The following is a 22,138-nucleotide window of genomic DNA, read 5'->3' as shown; positions in this document are numbered from 1 at the left end:
ATTTAATTATTGTATAATGATTTTGGTATCATTGTAATGTTCTTTATCATTGGGCTCGAATCATTTCAGTGCGATGCTGAATAGCCCCGGGAGGGAGCTCCCGGAGCTATTCAATTCAGTGCCTTGGTTGATCCGACGAAAGGATTTCTTCTCGTACCCCCCTGAGGGTGCGAGGAGAAATCAGACTAAAGTGCAGGCCGCAAGGGTTATTTCTAGCTTAGCGCTGCGCTAATGGCCTCGCAGTTGACACTTTAGTCGAAGAATGCCGGTTCTCGCGACTAAACACCCTACACCCAGGTTAAGTCGCCAGAACCAGCATTCTCCGATTTAACTGGCAACTGTTGGACCAAACAGCGAGCTGAATTGAATAGCTCCGAGAGCTCTCTCCCGGGGCTATTCAGCATCGCACTGAATTGAATCAAGCCCATTGAGTAGCAAGCTAGTCTTCAGTGTTGTAGTATGTAGATGGAAGATTAGTTATGGAATGGAATGAAGTGTAATGCTTCTATGTATATCTTTTTCAGAAAATAAATGATTGTCTATTCCACATTTAGGTATACAGAATTGGAGGTTATCTATGCATACAAAGAACAGACACAGTTTATAGTATACTAGATAAATAACTGTGTGTATTAAATCCTTTGTCATTTGGTTCTGTAAAGTCTGAAGGTAGGAGTTTCCTAGCACGTGCTTTGAATTACAAAGTGCTTCTTCAGCAGCAGAAAGCCGTGTTCATGTCACTTTGGCGCTCTATTTCATCTGCAAGATGTGTATAGCTGCAGTTGCTCCAGTGCCCTCACATTTAATTTATTGTCTTTCACTTTGCATTAACTACATAAAGTTTGTGTGTTCTCGCTGTCTCAGGCGACTCTGATGTAAGATACACCGCTGTGAGCAGCTTCATTTTCCTGCGGTTCTTTGCACCTGCCATCCTGTCTCCTAACCTCTTCCAGCTCAGCCTTCACCACCCAGTAAGTGCCTTGAAAAGAACCTTGTTTAGCTTCAGCAACGTGTCAGAACTGATTGAATAAAACTCCTATGGTGCAGATACTGTAGCACATGCTGTGCCAGACTTCATGTTCAATGTGGGAAACCCATTACAAGTGACAGGCATTGGGAATATATTTTGATGTACATATATTTTTACATTTATTAGCAGTGCTCTTGTTGAAGGTTATTTAAGATGAGGACATATAATATATTTACCTAATAATGTAGAACTGTAAAAAGCTACTTGTCTAGAATTCCATTATTTCAAAATGTGGTTATTGAAATATCACCAGTACAGTGTGTAGTTCTTTGATAATAAGATTAAAACCTTTTTAAGAGTTTAACATGAGCGATAAAGCAAACAATTAGAATATATTTACAAGAGAGCGCAGACATTGTAGAACTGTCCTCACTCTTTTGTTCAGGTTATCAGTGTGTTGTCCATCAATAACAATTCCCTCATTTGTGGTACTATGAGGAAACAAATGTATTGATTCCAGTAAGACACTTTTTTCCTCCACCAAAAACCTTTGACTATTTTATTTAGGATTTAAGATTTTTGATTTGAAAATTTAAAAGGATCTTCTAATATTTACCACAAAGTTTGTTTTTTTTTGTACTTGGATTTGTTAGTGTTTACAGTATTTAACATTGATGGTTAATGAAATAATCACATGGAAGGTGTGCCACAACAAGGCAAAGCATTGGGTTATTACAGAACTAGAATCAAATATAACCTATAAGATTACTACTTCCATCATTTAACAAATGAGCATACTAGATTTCAGTGACCCTCTGCCAAAACGGCCATACTGTACATTAGATGCAGGAAACCCATGGCTGTTCTGACATGGTGTGATTGCACATGCTTTTCTTCTATCAGTGAAGTTTTATGTTGATGATTCCAGATAGTCTTGATGATTGGCTTTTATCTTGCACAGGACCCACAAACGTCCAGGACCTTGACACTCGTCTCCAAGACTATACAGACTTTGGGCAGTTTATCCAAGTCAAAATCTGTAAGTATTGTTAGGAAATGACTGTTTCCCACTCTGGTGGAAATGTCTTGAGGGGTCTATTTACTTTACAGTGTTGGGTAACAGAGTAAAAAGTGATAAGGTGCCGGCCAATCCGCTCCCAACTGTCATTTTTCAAACACAGCCTGTGAGATGGCAGTTAGGAGCTGATTGGCTGGCACCTTATCACTTTTCACTCTGTCTCCTAACACTGCTTAGTAAATAGACCCCTAAGACTGTAAGCTCCTCCCACTTGTTCTCTTCCTGTACTATCCACTCATGTTATGCGTCAATGATCCTTTCTCTCCTTACCCCAGGGAAAAGAGTAATTGAGTAATACTATTTTCGTGCCACTCACTAAAGCTGGGTACACACTATACGATGTGTGTAACCAGTGACGATGCAATGTACAGATACATTGCCCGTACCATACTCACTGCACGATCTGGTGGACTATGGCGCAATGTTACATGCTGCCTTTAAAAGCACCAGGTCATTCATTGCATTGTCCCAACTGCCATGCAGAACAGAAGATGGGACAATGCGGTGAGCGACTGTCTATACGATGTGAACAATATATCATTGCAATTTTGCGTCGGAGCTATATATTGTATAGTGTGTACCCAGCTTACGTCATCTTATTTTACTGTTTAGTTGATTACCTTGTACTATTCTTTTTGTAAATTTTATATTTAAATGGTTGTATTTACTATGCAATTGTGTCCCTGCACAGCCCTATGGAGAGGGGCGGATCGGGCCGCCGGGCCAGACCCCCTCTTTCATCAGCCACCGCTGTCGCACAGTGAGCTCTCTGGGCTGTGCCTGTGCGTCCATATATGTGAGCAGCAGCGGAAGCGAGGTCCAGAGATGTCTGTTGACTTGGCCGCACAGCCTCTATGGCCACAGTGCATAGCCCTTAGCTTTCCTTACTAGTGACTACTCCTCACGTGCGCTCTCCCCTCTCCCCCCAGTCTCTCACGCGCACTCCGATCTCCCCCCAGTCTCTCACGCGTGCTCCCCTCTCCCCCCAGTCTCTCATGTGCGCTCCCCTCTCCCCCCAGTCTCTCTCGCGCGCTCCCCTCTCCCCCCCGGTCTCTCGTGTGCTCCCCTCTCGCCCCGGTCTCCCGTGCGCTCCCCCGGTCTCTCTCGTGCTCCCCCCCCCTCCCCTTGCCTTCCGGTCTCTCGCGCGCTCCCCTCTCTCCCCCGGTCTCTCGTGCGCTCCCCTCTATTCCCCATAGCAATCATGGTGACAGCACCCTGGTCCTCCTCTAGTCAGAGGGAGGCTCTCTCTGTTCAGACCATGTATCTTAGGCCACCACATCCCCTCTGTGTGTGTGTCACAATATGAACAGGAGAGTGGCCTGTTATTGGGGTGGGGCTCCTCAGCTGAGGCTGCCAAGCAGGGGGTGGGAACTTGCCACATTGAGGCCAGACGATGGGGAATTAGAACCTGTGCTCAGATACTGCTTTAGCATCTTGTGTTCAGGGTTCTTTTATGTCTCTGATTGGACAGTGAGCGGCTGTCGGAGACTCCTATCCTGTCGTGTCAGCAGCAGTGTGTGTAGGTGGTGGAAAATCCGGACTATTGCTCTCCTGAGGTGATCTGTATATAGGTGAATATTTGATGATGTCAAAGTTTGACTGTCTAGGTAATTTTTAGGTCTGTACGTTGCCCAGTGCTTGATTTCTGGGTTCATCCCCTGCTGACCATGATACATGCCCCAGTAATATTATTAATCCGACACTGTAGCTAAACTTTATATAATATAGTGGAGAATTGCAGCTACTTGTTTATTTTAGTATTTTTCTCCCTACGGATTCATTATTTATGCTCCTTTCTATGGAGACTTGTGCATCTGTTTGTCCTCAGAGGAGTACATAGGTTATCCAAGGCCTTGGTGCAGGGTGTTGTGTAACTGCTATTGTTCTGTCCTCTGCTTTATAACCGGGGCATGAGGATGAGTCATGAGCAAAGATCCATATTTCAGCTGTATTGTGATTTTCTCTTTAATCAGTGGATTGTGAAGTCGGCAAGTTAAGACTGGGTCTGATTCCGCTGCTATTTTATCCCAATCATTTTATTTTAATCTTTTATTTTTACACTTTATTTAAGACTTCAAGGATCTTCTATCAGTAAAGCAGGATTTATAGCTAAGCAGCAAATATGACTGATGCTTTCTTGCACTGTGAGCATGGAGAAGTTACATGGTTACTATTTGATAATCACTCCAACCATTTAACCTGTAAATATGTTTGGTATTACACCATATAGTACTAGAGCTATGAATACCTTTGCATTATTGTAGGCTAATTTGGAATATAAAAGTGACCTTTCAATACCTGTGAAAGCCACAAGTTAATTTCTTATCATCACTTTGTTCCCCTTTTAGTGCTCATGGCATTGCAGTTGGCATTGGGCATCTGGCCTTTTATTGTGTTGTGTGTCCTGCAGTGCCCTAAAATAATTGTAATTAACTATCTTGGAGAATGCGGTTATAAAATTACTATAATCATCTTCCAACCATATAGACCAGGGGGGAGATGTATCAAACCTTTTAAAGAATACAAGTGGAGTAGTTGCCCCATAGTAGTCTATCAGATTCTACCTATCATTTATCAATTACATTTTATAAAGTTATAGGTAGAAGCTTATTGGTTGCTAGTGGGCAACTTCCTGTCCTCTTTAGGTTTGATACATCTCCCCCTGGTCAGTAATCAGCCAGTGGCAGCTAAAAGTGTAGCTGCCATACCAACAATTAAGGGTTTGGCTGTAGTAGATGTAGCGTTTAGTATTACCTCTTCATTTATCTTTCCTGGCCTACACTGTCATGGGATATATTTATTTTTACTATTAGTTTGTGCTCTTCCGAAAAAAATAAATGAATAAATAAAAAAAAAATTTGGAGTAGCATAATATATTGCACAATTGTGTAAACTTGTGGTGGTGACTCTGTTGTTCGTATGGCTTTATTTTAAAATCATTTTAAGAATAATTTTTAGAAAGGAAAATGAAGAATTGTGCATGTACATGTGTTTTTCGGCAAACACTTATTTGCCTGCCTACAACATACATGTCTGTGTCCAATCAATGTGTTGCCATGCTGCCTCTGCCGTACACAATAACTAGATCATTCATTCCGTTTTAGAGCAACAGTGATTAAACCATTTGTGAGAAGTAATAACATGGCTGTACCTTGCTAAGTGACAAAGTAATGGGGTTCAAGTGATGGGAACATGTACATGTGTTTATTCGTTTATAGCTTTTCTATTGCTAATGTCTATGGACCAAACACTGAGATCCCACCTCGCTTACCACCACCTAGTAGATAAAGATGAATGCATATGCACCATACAGATCCCTAAGGCCTTGTCACAGCCAAGAAAAGACTACATACTGTATTACCCCTATCTTGTTTGTTTTTGTTTTCTCAGTTAATCAGTTTTTTTTACTACTTTGTATTATAAACTGCCAGCACTCATATGGTTCTATAGCTGAAAATGGCAACTCCTACTCATGTTAATCATTTAAAAAAGGTGCTTTATAGGGCCTAATTCACACATTTCCGGAAATTCAATATTTGCATAAATCTATGATATTTGCAGATCTGTGCATGCGAGGAGCCACACTACATGGTGCAGCTCTGTTTCTGCAACATCGGTCACCGTGCCCCAAAGTACAGCATGAATGACCATGCCGAGGCCAGTGACTGTGTCCTTGGATGCAGCTTCACTGGCCCAGAAGCGTGATTTTGTCTGACATCCCGAGTATCCTGAGGGTTATGAAAAAGACAAAGTGTACTCTCTGGCGGGTGCACCACCAAAATAGAACACTTATTTATCATTTGTAAGACACTTATATTTTGGTTGAATATACTGGTTCTTTGAAAATATCCCTGTGCGGAAACCACCCCTTTCTCTTTATCCTGAGGGTTACTCGGATGTCCGATGGTCACGCAGTTGATCTGTTGCAGCGGATCAGAGAAGCCAGCAGTGGGTGTCTTTTTACTTAAGATGCTTCCAGCAGCTTTTGCATATGTGGACCTCATTCAGCGTTTATCTCTGAATAAGGCCCATAGTTGTTTACTCTGTACTGGATACTCTAAATTGTAATGTATACCTGTTTTCTGACAATTTATAGATTTGTAGAAAAATAAAATGAATGTATTTAGAAGGTTGCAAGTAATTCTCCTCTTGTCACCACTTCTCTCCTCCATATAGCAGGGCTGCAACTAGGGAAGGGGGTGGGGGGGGCCTAAGGGGGCACGTGCCCCAGATGCCGGACTTGAAGGGGTGCCGGGGAGAGGCTGCTTAGGGGGGCCCAGGTAGCTGCACGTGTGGGTTTGGAGGGGATGTAGTTTCAATCCCTCTTACCCAACCTGTTTGGAGCCGTGTTCCGAGACTTGCAGGCATCCGTCCGCAGCTTAGCCTTGTCAGACACAGTACCTGCGTCAGTCTATCGCTGACCGGCAGTTAAATTTACTGCCTTGCTCCGAGTGCCAAAAATCCTAGTTCCACCCCTACATATAGTATTCATCTGGAGATCCTGTAATAATCTCTTGTTTGTGACTGCATTTTGTTCTCTCTTTTTTTTTTTTTTTTTTTTTTCATTCTTTCTCGCCTTCTATCACTTTTTTATTTTCAGCTCCTCTCACTTTTTCTCTTGTTTGTCATAGTTACTGCCAGTAACCCTATTAAAGTATCCTGCCTAAACTTACTGATAACACAGGACAATTGCAGCACAGATGGTGTAGTGGTTAGCATTACTACCTCACAGCACTGAGGTCATGGTTCAATTTCCACCATGGCCCTAACTGTGTGGAGTTTGCATATTCTCCCTGTGCTTGCATGGATTTCCTCCGGGTACTCCGGTTTCCTCCCACACTCCAAAAATATACAGGTAGGCTAATTGGCTCCCAACACAAATTAACCCTCCTGTGTATGTATGTACATGTGATAGGGAATATAGAGTGTAAGCTCCTCTGGGGCAGGGACTGATGTGAGTGGCCAAATATTCTCTGTAAAGCGCTGCGGAATATGTGTGCGCTATATAAATAACTGGTAATAATAATAATTGCTGCCAGTGAGATACATACCAATGTTACTATGTCAAATTTATATTCTGCCACTTCTTGTAGGCTAGCTTCAAAGAGACCTATATGGCTGCCTTTTATGACTACTTTAATGAACAGAAGTATGCAGATGCTGTAAAAAATGTAAGTTGCTAAGCAAGATATTTTCTGAGAATGCAGGTATTGTTCTATTAAGCTACATAGTTTTATTACAAACATGTATTAATAGTATTTGAATGGCTTTTTAGTTTGATTGCTGGAATTGACTCCTGATGAAATTATAATTGAAGTAGAATGTTAAAGCTTTTAGCTGCTTTCTGAAAGCTTGGTAAGATTACTTTTCTTTGTCACCTATTAAAATCAAACAATAAAAATAGGAAAGTAGTAATTGAAAAATACATTTTGGATTTTTTGCTTAGAAATATGTTGAATTAATGAGCAGAGTTTTTATTTTATTTTTAATTCCAGATTATTTTTCTACTTTAATATATTTGAATGAGCAGCTGGGAGCCTTGATAACCTACTTTCATATGTTTCTGTCCAACTGATTTCTGTTCTCATTAAAATTGAACATGCTAATAACATTACATGATGTTATTGTGTATAATGCAAGTACTTTGTGTCTAAGCCTTGCTACCCACAAAGTAAATTGAAGCGAGTACCTCCGTGTGTTTTAATTGACAGATGAAATGCACACAATGGAGAGACATGCTCTGAATACAATCACGGAATAGCATAGTGCACAAAACACATCATGTTCTTCTATACTTATTGGCTTATGTTCATTCATATCACACAACTGCTTCCACCTAATATTGACTCTTCATTGTTCAGTTTCTGGACCTGATTTCATCCTCCGGCAGAAGAGATCACAAAAGTATAGAGCAACCTATTCTGCTCAAGGAAGGGTGAGTTTTAGTACAGCGATAACTGCACTAAGTACAGTCTTGTCTGGGGCGTTTAGGAAGAGCTACCAGACTGTGTAGCTACAGACACACAGCTGTTCAAAGTAATTTATATGTAGTACCTACTGTATATATCATGCATAAAATGCATGATAACATAACCTGTAAATAGGTTGAATTATTTGATTTGATACATAATCACTCTTGCTCAAATATGCTAGATGGTCACTGAGGTGTGTGTTCCCATGGAAACATTCATGTCAGCCCAAACTTAACTTACATACATATAATACACACACACAATATTGACTGTACAAAATATCAAACCAGATATAAAATTTTTATCCAAGTTCATACAGAGGGAGTGAGGTCTTCTGAAATGTGCATATTATACAGCGAGTTGCCTATATGCACAATGTCTTGTACTGTGTATTACATGATCTAGCTTAGAAAGAGGCTATAAAAAGAAACTAAGGAAATATTTCAATTAATGTGCCATAAAATGTATTTCTTTTCTGTCTTTTGGCTTAAAAATGTTTTAGATCTTTTTAATACTTGTTATCTCAAAAAAAGTGATGATTGACTGTTATATATCTGTAATCTTCACCCAGGTTTATGATCAAAAGAGCCCAAGGGCGGAAGCGATTCGGTATGAAGAATTTTAAGAAGCGATGGTTTCGGCTTACTAACCATGAGTTTACATACCATAAAGGCAAAGGTAAGTCATGCGTAAATTTATTTGTTGAAATAAGAACTTTTTAAGTAAGGAAATATAAATTGATACATTTGAAACAAACTTTACCCCTTTTGTTTTTCTATCTGTACATACTGGGACTGATTCAGTGTTGCACTGATGACGGCCACAATTGCACCCGCCTTGCGTGCACTGAGAAAAATGTGTATATTCACCTGTATGCAGAGTCCTATTATACTATGCAACCACACCGCCCTATTCATGCTCTTCATAGCCGTCATCATGATCAGTGCTCAATTGCATCAGACATATTCTTGGTGCAAGAGATGCATCTGATATCAGACATATCTCACAGCAATGCATAACCTGCAGATCAGGTGACCCGCCTTTGCTTTAACTTAGCCTACTTGTGAACTCCCTATTACCACCCACTTACACCTTTTCAGCCACAAGTGAAGATGATGAATTAACCGTGGATGTGTGCACTTGGCAAAGGAGCATACGCACGGCCTCAACCCTGCATGGGCCTCGCTGTGACACAGTAACACTGGCTGTAATTACATCTAGCTAATCTATGCACTTGTCAGTTCACCCTGTGTTGAGAGCTGGCTGCAACGGTGTTGCCATGGGTTTTATAGAGGCTGACCGATTCCCTTATTTTGTACTGCACCCCACTGTAGCAAAAGAGGGGGTGAGAGGGGGCGCGTATTGGGCTGGTAGGAAATGTACAAGTCTGTAGTTCAACACTGGAGAAAGTTAGGCCTTTACATTGATATTCTTATATGTTGTACTGGAATTGTTTTGTGTTTATTTAACTCTAAAACTGTAACCAATTATTATTCATGTATTGTATTTGTAATTTACATGTGTAAGCTGTTGTTCCCTGTATTTCTAGCAGCTGATCACCCACTATGCAGTATTCCAATAGAAAACATTTTAGCTGTAGAGAGAGTAGAAGAGGAATCCTTCAAAATGAAGAATGTAAGTTGACAAACTAAGTTTGGGCACCAGTGTTAATGATGAAAGTGTTATGTTTAGGTTTGTATTTGGGTTTATATGGTGCAAGTTGGATTTTACAGGAAATGTGTTTATAAAGATCTTGGTTTGGAATAGAAATAACAATTTCCAATAGAGATACTAATTATAATCAGGATTTTTACTACCTCTCTCAGCACCAACAATAACCACTTTCCGTATACAGTAACACTGTAGTAGGAAAGCATACAGTAATACATATCACTGGTAACTTCATTATGTTGTCAGCGTCTGAGGAGTGTGGCAGCTGACAGTGATAATTGTGAATACACTAGGAGGTGCACTTTGCCATAAAGACAATCCATGTATGGGTACAGGGGTAGTGGGAACAGATGAGGGGAGCTGGGCATTGTATGGCAGCCTGGTTAGTATAGTGATCATTACACATCTGCTCATAATTACCTGTAATTCTTTTTCTAACATTCTGTCATTTAAGATGTTTCAAGTTATTCAGCCAATACGTACTTTGTACATTCAAGCAAATAACTGCGTTGAAGCTAAGGAATGGATAGATATACTCACCAAAGTCAGCCAATGTAACCAGAAGCGCCTCACTGTTTACCATCCCTCAGCTTACCTGAATGGCCACTGGTTATGCTGCAAGGCTACCTCAGAGAATGCCCCTGGCTGCACTCCGTGTACTGGGTAAACATTTTATTGGTGCTTGTGAATTACCAATCTGTGATACTCTAAAGACTTGTCTACATGGTGAATTTAGAATTATTTAATGTTGAAGTAGGATGAAGACCAACAGGTCAGATTGCCTGTTCTGCCCAATCTGTGTTGTGTCTTTGCATTACATATGTACAGGATAAGATCTGCACCTATTCCAAGTATATATATATACCGTATATACTCGAGTATAAGTCGACCCGAATATAAGCCGAGGTACCTAATTTTACCACGAAAAACTGGGAAAACTTATTGACTCGAGTATAAGCCTAGGGTGGGAAATGCAGCAGCTACTGGTAGTAATCCCCCCCTGGTACTGTCCCCAGTAGTAATCCCCCCCCTGGTAGTGCCCCCAGTAGTAATCCCCCCCCTGGTAGTGCCCCCAGTAGTAATATCCCCTCCTGGTAGTGCCCCCAGTAGTAATACCCCCCCTGGTAGTGCCCCAGTAGCAATATCCCCCCCTGGTAGTGCCCCCAGTATTAATCCCCCCCCTGGTAGTGCCCCCAGTAGCAATATCCCCCCCTGGTAGAGCAACATCCCCCCTGGTAGTGCCCCCAGTATTCCCCCCCTCCCTGGTAGTGCCCCCAGTAGCAACATCCCCCCCTGGTAGTTCCCCCGTTATTAATCCCCCCCCCCTGGTAGTACCCCCCGGTAGTAGCCCCCCCCAGTAGAAAGAAATGTAAAAAAAACAAACACTTACCTGTAACCCCGCTCCTGGTCCCGACGCTGCTACAGGCTCCTCCGCCGCTTTGCATAATGGGAGAGACGTCGTCATGACGACGTCTCTCCCATTACCCACTGCGGGAGCCGGAAGATGGCTCCCGCAGTGGGAGCAGCAGTAGCCGCTGAGAGTCTGACAGACTCTCAGCGGCTGCTGATTATACCAAACACATAGCTGCCGGCTCCAGCGGCTGTGTGTTTGGCAGTGTGTAGTGCTGACCGAACTCCGTCCGGTCAGCGCTACACACGCGGGGCAGCTGTGTCACAGTGACACAGTCTGCACCGCGGCCCGCATGGTACGCTACTCAGCAGCGTACCATGCGGGCATGACTCGAGTATAAGCCGAGGGGGTGCTTTTTCAGCACAAAAAATGTGCTGAAAAACTCGGCTTATACTCGAGTATATACGGTATATGTATATATATATATATATATATATATATATATATATCTAGAACAAAGCCACAGTACTCCAGAGTTGATACTAAATATGAATTATGTTTATTAGCATTATGCAACTTTTCAGATCTGTGAGAAACCTTTTTTCAAGCAGATAGATGTATGTATGTATGTATGTATATAAAGTTTCTCCTCTCAGACTCCCTCTCTTTATTGGTAGAGTTCTAAGTAACTTCTATGTCTGGATTCTGTGGACACGTTTTGTTTTGTCATCTTTACTGCAGGGGTCTGCCAGCAAATATCCAACTTGTCATTGATGGTGATCGGGAAACAGAACGTATTTATTCTCTTTTTAACATCTATATGTCCAAGTTGGAGAAAATGCAAGGTAAGAATAAATGGTTCATGTGGGCAGCATATTAATGTGATCTCTGCAGAGCTAGTGCAGTGTTTGGATAGGAAGGATAAAATTCTATCTTGTCCATTCACCTTGTAATTTAAGTGTAACTTACAAATATAAAGTATCTGCAGGCGTTTTGGGAGGTACCTTCTTCCCTTTCTCTGTAAACACACAGCGCAGCATTTCTTCCTCCTTTGGATTAAAGGTGAACTTGCTCTTTATCCCAGTGACAGGTAGCTTTCTGCTTCTAGTGTCTTATTTGTCTTGTAAGAGGAGCAGTCAGTGACCGGCGATGCCTAAGGCAGTGTAATTGTGTAATCTTCTTACACCTTTCTCCCCCGAACGTGACTTCTTTAAGTACGATTAAGGAAGAGGAAGCATCCATGTACTGTAGCTGAAGGGGAGTTTACTACTCCCTGCTACTTATTCTGTATACAGGGAAATGTGAGTAGCACCCTCTGTACAGACCTTTATATGCTGTGTGTAGCTCCTCCTTTTATTTGTGTGTTTCATCAGTATGGTTGTAGAAATCCATTATTGAACCCAAATGCGCTCCAAGGACATTGCTTATAGAATTGTATATCTGCATTGGTTGTACAATTTATACTGTTAATTTTTTTTGTTGTTGGTGTAACCTGTTTCTTGCTTTAACCTTTTTGTTTTCAGTAGTTACTCTTCATTAAAACCAGCAACAGCACAGTATATTTAGCATTTAACTCATTTAATAACATTTGATGGCAATGTTTGAGGTTGCCTCCCGTCTAAAGCTTTGTCTATGATATTCCGATTGTAATCTGCATGTCTGTGTGTTGTCAGTGTAAGGAAACTGAAGGTCTTGTGCACTTTGTTTTTGCCGTCTTGCTAGAGGCTTGTGGTAGCAGATCTGTGTATGATGGCCCAGAACAGGAGGAGTACAGCAGCTTCATTATTGATGACCCCCGTGAAACCTACAAAACACTATGTAGCATCATTGAAGCTGTGAAGATGTTAGAAGAGGAGCATGCTCAGTACAAGAGGGATAAATTCAAGAAGACGAAGTATGGAAGCCAGTAAGTACACGCCGACATCCCATGCTATGTGCCATATTCCAACTTCTCTGTACTTCTATTTACCTTGCTGTTTATTATATGTGGCTCAGCATGTGGAACACTTACAAGCAGTAGTTATGATTGCTTACTAGAAAACCACAAAAAGCAAAGTAAACCATACATGTTCTTACAAATGTACTAAATTGTCATATCCCAACATATTTGAGGGAAACCTCACATATCTCCAGTTATGCACACTGGCTGACGCCGTAGGACGCATGCAGGTCGGCACCAGTGTCCGTTTAAGTCAGGCAAGTCACATACACCTCCACTTATGTTTTCAACCATTTGTTCTGATTGCAAAATACACATTCACTAGTAGGCTTCCATGGAATGTAAGGACTTGCTAAACACACACTAGATAACATAATGTATGCACAAGCAGTGAAGGATAGCATCCGTCAGTGGTGCATTTGCCATCAGCCAATCACAAGTGGTTGACTGGTGCTGACAACTGTCATCATCTTGTATTTGCCCCTGCACTTAACCACCTGCAAATACATGGCTTGTGCATGCATGTATGTGTCTGTGCAGAGCATTTCATGTATGTTATGCACACAAACAAGCATAGCTCTCACTGTGCTCCAGCACCTCTATGCATAACTAGATATATAGATATTTGGTACACTGTTTACGTTGCTGTGTTCATTTAGTAGATGCAATAAAATATTTTAAGCTATATAGATTTTTGGAATAATAAAAAGATCATTAAGATCAGTGTTTTTGTGAGAACTTAATACATAAGTCTTATAGAAGCCTTTAGTCTAATAACTTTAAATTTTATTATCTTTATTTATGTGTGGCCTTTAGGGAATACAACAAAATTACATACGTTCATAAAAGTATATAATTTTAGATTGCAAGCTTTCACAAGCAGGGCCCTCTTCCCACATGTGCCTTTCTTTCCCTCAATTATACCATCATCTTTTGCCCACTGCCAAGATCAGCAAAAAACCTTCAGGATTTGCCACCCTGCTGCTTACATGTATTATGACTGCTGCTGCAGCAATGTTTATAAACTTTGTAATAAATGCTCTGCAATATTTTGTACTGTAAGGGGTATATTTACTAAAGTATGAGTTTTTAGAAGTGGAAATGTTGACCATAGCAACCAATCAGTTTCTACCTATTCTCTTGTAGAAGGTGCTGGATTAATGTTAAGTAGAATCTGATTGGTTGCTATGGGCAACATCTCTACTTTTTTTTTTTTTTTTAAAAACCCTGCAATTTAGTAAATATACCCCTAAGTGTCTCTTCATTCTTGTTGTGTTCTATGTAAGACACTACGGGACCCTTGTGGTGCCATATAAATAAAGGATAATAATATACATATTTACATAATTACAACCTGAAAGTTACAAAATGGCACAGAGGACAGGTCTCTACTCACCAGAGTTTACATTCTAGGGGAAATACTGTATTTGGAATGTAATCCATCCAGTGCTACTAGACACAGGTTTCTGCTAATGAAACCATACATATGCCAATTGAGAGCAAGTGGATCATCACATGCATTGTAGGTGCTTTTATACAAGTATGCCTTCTCAAAATCATCGGCTATGGTCAAAATAATTCAAAAGGGTTTTAAATGTGTTGTGTTACCTTCACTTGTTATTACTATTTATTTATCTTCTGTATAACTTACATTGCTGCAATACACCGATATCTAATAATTTTTTTTTATATTCATTGAAGAGAACATCCAATAGGAGACAAGAGTTTCCAGACCTACATAAGGCAGCAGTCCGAGGTGTCTACACATTCCATATGACTTGCCATAGGATGCACTTCAAGGATTAAAAAAGGAAATGGCTCTTTTTACTCAAAGTGTAAATAGGAGAGTGAAGTCCTCCTTTGATTCAGCGATGTAACACAGTGCACGAAACTCCCAAATCAAGATGCGCTGAGTTTTCATGGGTGTTTTGAGGACTGTTACAAGAGTTGCAATGCACTTTATTCATATGACAGAACATTTCTTTTTTCTTCTGTTTTTATTGTATTTTCCTCCTGATTGGTTCATTGAACTGCACCACAAAGGCATACTTTGCCATTCTTCTCTGACATAAAATGCATTCCTAGGACAGTTCCGTAAATATTGACTTTTTTTTTTTTTTTTACTTTATTTCTCTGTCACAAGAGGGCGCTGCGTCACACTTTTTACCTGGTTCTTAACTCAGGACTGCACTGTAAATACTGGAAACATTTGAAATGTTGGAATGCGGAGATGAATTAGCTTTGCCGAAACATCCAGGAAGATTCATTCTAGTCAATGTTACTTCATAGAAATACATTTATTTTGATAGACTATTCTGAGATCATTGTGTACAGCTGAAATAGTATAGTATAATATACTCTAGTAACACATGGGCCCTCTGCACCACCACATCATGTTATTATGTGGTAAACCTTTCCTTAATTAACTATGTTCTGCACAAAACAAGCACTGTTTATCTGTATATGTCAAAAGGATCATAAAAAACAAATGTACTTCATTAGCACTGGACTGCTGATGTTGGCCATTTATGTAGGAGAGGCCTCTATATCCTATACCGGTCACTGATGTCATGCCTCCTATTTCACCACATAGATAGGAAGACTGGTGCATTTGTACACAGTTGTGTACTATTCATGTCTTTATTTGCCTAGGTGAATAAGCCACTGGTGTTAGTGAAGAACATCTGCTGTATTGTATTGGCCTTTCACACCTTGCCATATTCTTGCCCATAGAGACTATTATAACCACTGGAACTTGGCACACAAATTGAAGAAATCTGAAGAGAGTTCTTACGTTCAGCGTCACCTACTGTGCCAAAGACCACCTGTGCGACTTTTCTTTGATTGATTTGTTACTTTGGTTGGTTAGGTTACATGTTTGCTGCTTGTTTACGCCAATGACTGCAATTTACGCACTTCCACGGCCAAGTAAATGCTATGGTCATGTAAAATATTACAGAATAGTAAATCCCAATGGGATTGTAGGCGCTTACATTGCGCTGTAGCGTTGCACACATAGCATGTCTCATCATCTGGCAATACATCACCTTTACTTACAGTCCCAGACTGGATAACAACTGGCTGATTTTCACTCCTCAGTGCTGTCCTCTCCTAGTCTGTGAGCTAGGCTGTAGCTGTTGTCCATATTTTTAAAACAAATTCCATATTTTAAATGTAATATATTGAATATATCTACTTACAGATACACTCACCAGCTATTCAGCACTAGGATATGGTTCTCTGTTGGGCCACAGCCTGCCATTACTATGGGAAACAAAAACCCTTCCAGCAAATCTGTTTTTTCAGAATTGGAATAATAATGGGATACTGAAAGCTGTGTTAGGACTACATTTGCAGTGTCCTAAATCCACTGCCATCAAAATCAAATTCAAGGCTGTCTGATTCACAGTGTTATAAAATCTGAAAATACCATTAAAAGACATAGAAGTGGAATCACTTTAGAGCAAAGTCCCACTGATGCCTGATGTGATCTTCGCTCCTACGCACATCTCTGGATATTATGGTGCTGTAGATATCACTTATTCTTTGTGCATACCATGCCAGGCTCATATGGGACCTTGCGAGTAATAGAATCTTCTATATAGGGTTTCATTAAATGTTTTTCATTGGATCATGAAGTGCAGTATGTACTATACATTATAGTTTTCATCTATTGGAAATATTACAACATGTTTTATTCTGTAGTGGTTTTATTGTGGAATTTAGTTTTCCTCTCAGTCTACAGAGGTTCCCCCTATCTATATATTTGTGGATGTAAAAGATTAAGATGTCCGATGTATTAAGGGAATATTACAGTACAGAGTATAGAATCTCTGTGTATTATATGTTTAAATTAGGAGCTTTGGTGAGATGGTATTTTGGCCATGTACTTAATAATAATGTTAGAGATGTAATAGAAGTTGCATTATAGAAGACATAAAAAACCCCTGAAGTATGTGAGAACCATTTCTTCTGCCATTCTACAATCAGACAGTCTGTTTCCATGTTTCATATTATCAGTATTAAGTGTCAATTGGTGCAAACTCTCACCAAAAACATTTGGCTTCAATCTGAGCTGTTTCTTGTCTGATTTTGTTTTGATAGTAGACCATAGAAAGCCATCTTCTGATCAGAGATTGCGGTACGTCTACAGGCAGACTTCATGTATAGCGCACCCCATAGAAAGCCACCTTCTGACCAGAGATTGCGGTACTTCTACAGGCAGACTTCATGTATAGCGCACCCCATAGAAAGCCACCTTCTGACCAGAGATTGCGGTACTTCTACAGGCAGACTTCATGTATAGAGCACCCCATAGAAAGCCACCTTCTGACCAGAGATTGCGGTACTTCTACAGGCAGACTACATGTATAGAGCACGCCATGCATTTATCATCATGTCTTTAATCCATCTGCAGTTATATTAATACAAGATTTTCTTCTGAATCTTGACTGCCTTCTGTGATATAAGAGAAGACACATGCCAGTATCAGGCATCTGAATTGCCATATTTAGTGCTTTGAATTTAAGTGCAATTTATAAAACGGTGCAACACTGAAACTAAAAAAAACAGTGAAAATAAAAGCAATATAATGTCACATGGACACTGAGATGTAGAAAATATTATTTAATATACCACTCATTTCACTGAAATTGCTTTGTTGTTCCCCCTAACATTACAGATCTGTAGCATCCTCCTCATCAGCTATCCCTTACAATGTATGACAAGTTTGCTGCTGCTTACTAAATACGCTACTTATTTTTGCAATAATCATGGACTGCTGTGAATAGATTTTCTCTAGTTCTTAGAATCCATAATGAAGTTGTACAGCTAAGTGTTCTCTGTGGCATGTGCACCATATGAGTAGCTCACAGCTGATCTGATGCCCCTTTATAGCACTGAATACTGCCCTACCCTCTTCATAGCATTGCCGAACGGCAGCGATCAAACCTTGTTGATGGCATGTAATGATGTCTAAGTGTGGAACTCCTTCAATACACAAATCACTTGTATTCCCCATTCTACCTGATTAGATGCTTCTTGCATTCACCAAAAAGTGTTGATCAAGGTTTCTGCCTTGTATTATTTTTCTGTATTGAATCTTCTTTGAATCTATTGTTTGTTAAAGATTTATTTTGCTGCTTTTAAATGACAAAACATTTATTATTACTCAGTATTTTAAAGAGACTCTTTTATAGCTTTGTTCATGGTGGTGACTACTCAAGGTGAAAAGGTCCAGGAACTGATAGGAGTCCATTGCCAGCAGCACCACTTTTTACTAGTTGTACAGCAGTCTGTGAACACCGTGACCTTTCCTTGCACAGACCCTACCCTAGTGCTTAGTGTACCCATCAGCTGTTTTCCCCTTCATTAGAAGGAAAGTGCCATGTGCACAAAACCCGTCTGAGCTGTGCTCAGACATCGCTTTCATTACTACATGTGCCAGTTTTACTACAGTATATGTTTTTAAACATAGTATTTTATATTTGAAATCCTTTTTGCCTCTTTCTGTTTTTTTCCTGAGATGGCACAGCCATCCTAACCCTTTAGTCTTTAATGTAGATCAGAGTCTGGGTAAATTCAGCATGCTGGCATTTTAGCAGCCTAACAGCTGAAGAGCAGCAGATGCCAGCCCATGTCCAAGAGCGGAATAGCTTGACATACAAGCAGCACATTGTTTAGTGATTTATTATTACACATCGTTTGGTACTATAAGCACTCCTCATGTGGTGGGAGACTCAAACTATACATGTACCACATTTATAAATAATTATGCACTCTCTAGTTTAGGTTTATACATGTAGATTAATCAGTCAATCCCCAAATGTTAAAATTAGCCCCTGTTTGCGAAGCATGGTTAAGACAGAAGGTATGTTAGAAACCATGGTGAATAAAGTGACATGTAGAAAATAATGTTGTGCATACAATGGACTCTGCCACACATAATGAGTTGGAGTATAGTTAGAAATCCTTATGGAAATGTCTGTTTTTACTGCCTCCTAAAAAGAAACCTAAATATGTATATGTAATATATCATGTTTGATGTAGATACTGCATTGTGTTTTTACTTCTTTATTAAAACAAATGTTTTATTAATTCTAAAGAATGGATAACGTTTGTTTTTTTGTGTCTATCATCAGTACATTTGTCATATTGGCATTAATGTTGCATATAGAAAAGATGATAGGGATCCAATGAGAGGCGGTCTATGAGAGAGAAGAAAGAAACTCTGTTATTCTGGCACTGACATCTCCATTTTGGTATGAGCACTTGCAGCACCTGTGATTGGGGTTTTTAGGAATATTTTAAATTTTATATTTTCAGTATAGCTGTATTTACTAACTAGCATGATTTTATTAATGCAGATTCACTTTCTAGTTGCACACAATGGACCACAGTCAGAGTCACGTTTTTGGTCGCAAAGCTTTTTTATTTAAGAACACATGAGTGCCTGTACACATCACATACTCTCATGCATACTTAAAAATATACAACTGGGAGGTCTACTGTGTGCAACTTAGGAAATGAATCAGAATGTATTAATTTTATGCATGTCTTGTTTTCCTGGCAAGTTGCACTTGTGACTCAGTACAACAAGAGGGGCGATGGAGATTGATTTAAAAGAAAAATTGCAGTGTGCTAAATATTTGTTTTGCAAAAAAAATGAAGTGTTTTTCCTGCTCTGTTTATCCATGTGTCTATAAGTGTAGACTCACCATTTCACCTGGAATTGGTATGAAGTCCCGGCGGGAGAAGATCCCGACAGGGAAGGTAAGTACCCTATCCCTACCACTCTCCCCACCCTAACCCTCCCTTAGTGGTCCCTAACCCCCCCCCACCCCCAGTGCCTAATCTCCCCCCGGGGGTGCCTAACCCTAACCTGCCCTTACCGCACCCTAACCCCGCCCTGCAAACATAACCCTCCCCCCCATGGCTAACGGCGCCCTGGACTTACCTTGTTCGGTTTTCTGGTGCCGGGATCAAGATAGGCATCGGTATTTCGACGCTCATCTTAAGTCCCATTTTGGGATTCTGGTGTCGGTATTGAGTCTCATAACTACATCCCTTTCACATGCTCCTGGTGACTTGGGTACTGATTTTCTACACTCTCTGCCATATACTGTAATGCGTATGCATTGTGCCACACGTATCGTATTTCTGGTGCATCTGCTCCTGGTACTTGCATAGGAAGGGGGTAGGTACATTTGCTAGTCATGCTGAGTTGGTAATATCTCGCATTTGCACCCAACTCGGAATAGGTTGCAAATTAAACTTTTGCGGACAAACTTTGGTTTTTGCATCCAACTCTGAATGAGGTCCATTGTGTATGTATAGCTAGGTAACATCAAAAAGACTATTGGCAAGTGTGTATGCACTTAACAATCGTCAAGTCTTCAGCCTAGTGTGTACCCAGCTTTTACTATTAATTACTATGCTATATGTTATATCTGTGCAGTATGGTGCTATATAAGACATGCTATATAGATATAACATTGTATTATGTGAATGTTATAGATTACTGTGCCATATGAATATTGAATAGCTGAAATAGCATTAAAACCTATATATGTTTTTAACAGACTTCCCACCATTTCAAAAAATCTCATTTTCATAGAAACAGATTATACAAGTATTTTGGTTGTCTTACAACTATAGATCAATCCATGCATACAGTTCAAAAATAACATTTGCTGGGAACCGTTACCCCTAAAGTAAGGAAAAAAACAATCTCTATACATATGCTAAATTTGGACATATACAGTATGTGTTTTTTTTATAATTTTCTTGCATTTAAAAAACAAACCACAAATCAGCCATTTGACACCATTTAAAAACCTACAGTACCTTCCGAATGCCCACAAACAGCCTTCTATACGGTCTTGCTAACAAAATTATCCATTTTGGGGGGTCCAGGAAGGTCTCCCCACATTTTCACGCACTTCTCGCAAATCTCATTTGGCAGTCAATACGCACCCCTCCGCTGCGAGTAGTGCCAATAGGCATTTTTAATTGGATTGGAGAATTCTCGGGAGCGCGCTTCGCTGCGAAGTCTACGAGTTTCAAGAAACAAACTCGCTACTCGCAATTTGCACCTAATAGGATTGACCCCTTAGACATGGAGGGAATTCAATTAGCCGCAACAAAGCGATAACTTGTCGCGCATTAAGTTTTCACTCGTGTGTTAATTTTGCTTACCGCGTCTATGCGCGCTCTAATTTTTTTGCACTATTCTTATTTCTGCTTTTACCTGCGATAAGTAGGTACAAATGGGAAAATCTGCCAGTACCCCCCCAAGAAAAGGTGAAAGTGATATAGGATAATAGTATAAAAGTATATTAGTGGCCCTACTAACAGTATTTGGTGTTCTTAAATTGTGTCAGATGACTGTTATATGCATTCTTTTTAAACATTAAAATAAAGATAGAAACCAAGTGTTTAATAAATGTTCTACTTAAATTGGGGGTGCGTAAAAATGCCTATCAATAGATATGTGTTAAAGACCCTTTTAAAAGACCTTCAAAATACCCCTGTGACACCCACCTGCAATCTTAAAACCACCTGTCCCATTCATACAGCACCCCCATATACCTGTTCCACATCAATTAACCCATTTTCCTGCACTAAGCACATTTTCACCCTAAGAATGACGTCATTACTGGCTAAATGAAGTTAATTTATAAATTATTATTGCCTAATTAGTCATTAAGGAGAGTGTCCCAGTGGTTCTTAATCAAGGGCCTGATGCATTACGGATTGCAACTGCAATTACGTACACAGACAGCCAATCATTGCGTATTGCGCATGCGTATAAATTGCACTGCGCGTGCGCCAAGGCTCCACTGCGATCACACTGCGATTGCAGTGTCCACACAGACCCACTGCAGAGTGATTGACATGAAGTGACCGTTTGGGGGTGGTGACGCGGGGGTGGTCGGCGGAATGCAGGTGTGTCAGTGCATTTGAATGCCGTTACTGGGCATGCATAAATTAGCTGCTGCTACAGCATACACAGCTTGAGCTTTCACTGCGTGTGATGAGGTTAGCAATTTCTGAGTAAGGTCAGACCTGTTGTAATTGTGCGTGAGGCTCTGATGGTAATCGATGTTGCCGATGGTTTCGCAGACTTGCAATGTATTACGGATGTGAGTAAGAGGAA

At 40.3% G+C, this 22,138-nt stretch overlaps 1 protein-coding gene across 2 annotated transcripts in view; it reads left to right on the top strand.

The window, feature by feature from the left end:
• RASA3 (RAS p21 protein activator 3) overlaps positions 1-19,031 on the top strand; it is a 233,719-nt gene extending 214,688 nt beyond the window's left edge. Inside the window, exons 15-24 of one of the 2 annotated variants that reach the window (XM_088454142.1) lie at positions 865-971; positions 1,932-2,009; positions 7,142-7,219; positions 7,910-7,983; positions 8,592-8,698; positions 9,573-9,655; positions 10,146-10,354; positions 11,784-11,887; positions 12,765-12,948; positions 14,683-19,031. In XM_088454142.1, the coding sequence (XP_088310268.1) occupies positions 865-971; positions 1,932-2,009; positions 7,142-7,219; positions 7,910-7,983; positions 8,592-8,698; positions 9,573-9,655; positions 10,146-10,354; positions 11,784-11,887; positions 12,765-12,948; positions 14,683-14,758 (1,100 nt within the window). In that variant the 3' untranslated portion in view covers positions 14,759-19,031. Of the gene's footprint in view, positions 1-864; positions 972-1,931; positions 2,010-7,141; positions 7,220-7,909; positions 7,984-8,591; positions 8,699-9,569; positions 9,656-10,145; positions 10,355-11,783; positions 11,888-12,764; positions 12,949-14,682 lie in introns of both variants that reach the window. The other variant, XM_088454141.1, reaches the window with a different exon arrangement.
• Positions 19,032-22,138: the final 3,107 nt, after the last annotated feature.

This window comes from Taudactylus pleione, unplaced genomic scaffold, assembly GCF_031769625.1.
Source record: "Taudactylus pleione unplaced genomic scaffold, aTauple2 ptg000609l, whole genome shotgun sequence".
Lineage (NCBI taxonomy): Eukaryota > Metazoa > Chordata > Amphibia > Anura > Myobatrachidae > Taudactylus > Taudactylus pleione.
This window is presented reverse-complemented; position numbering and strand designations above follow the sequence as displayed.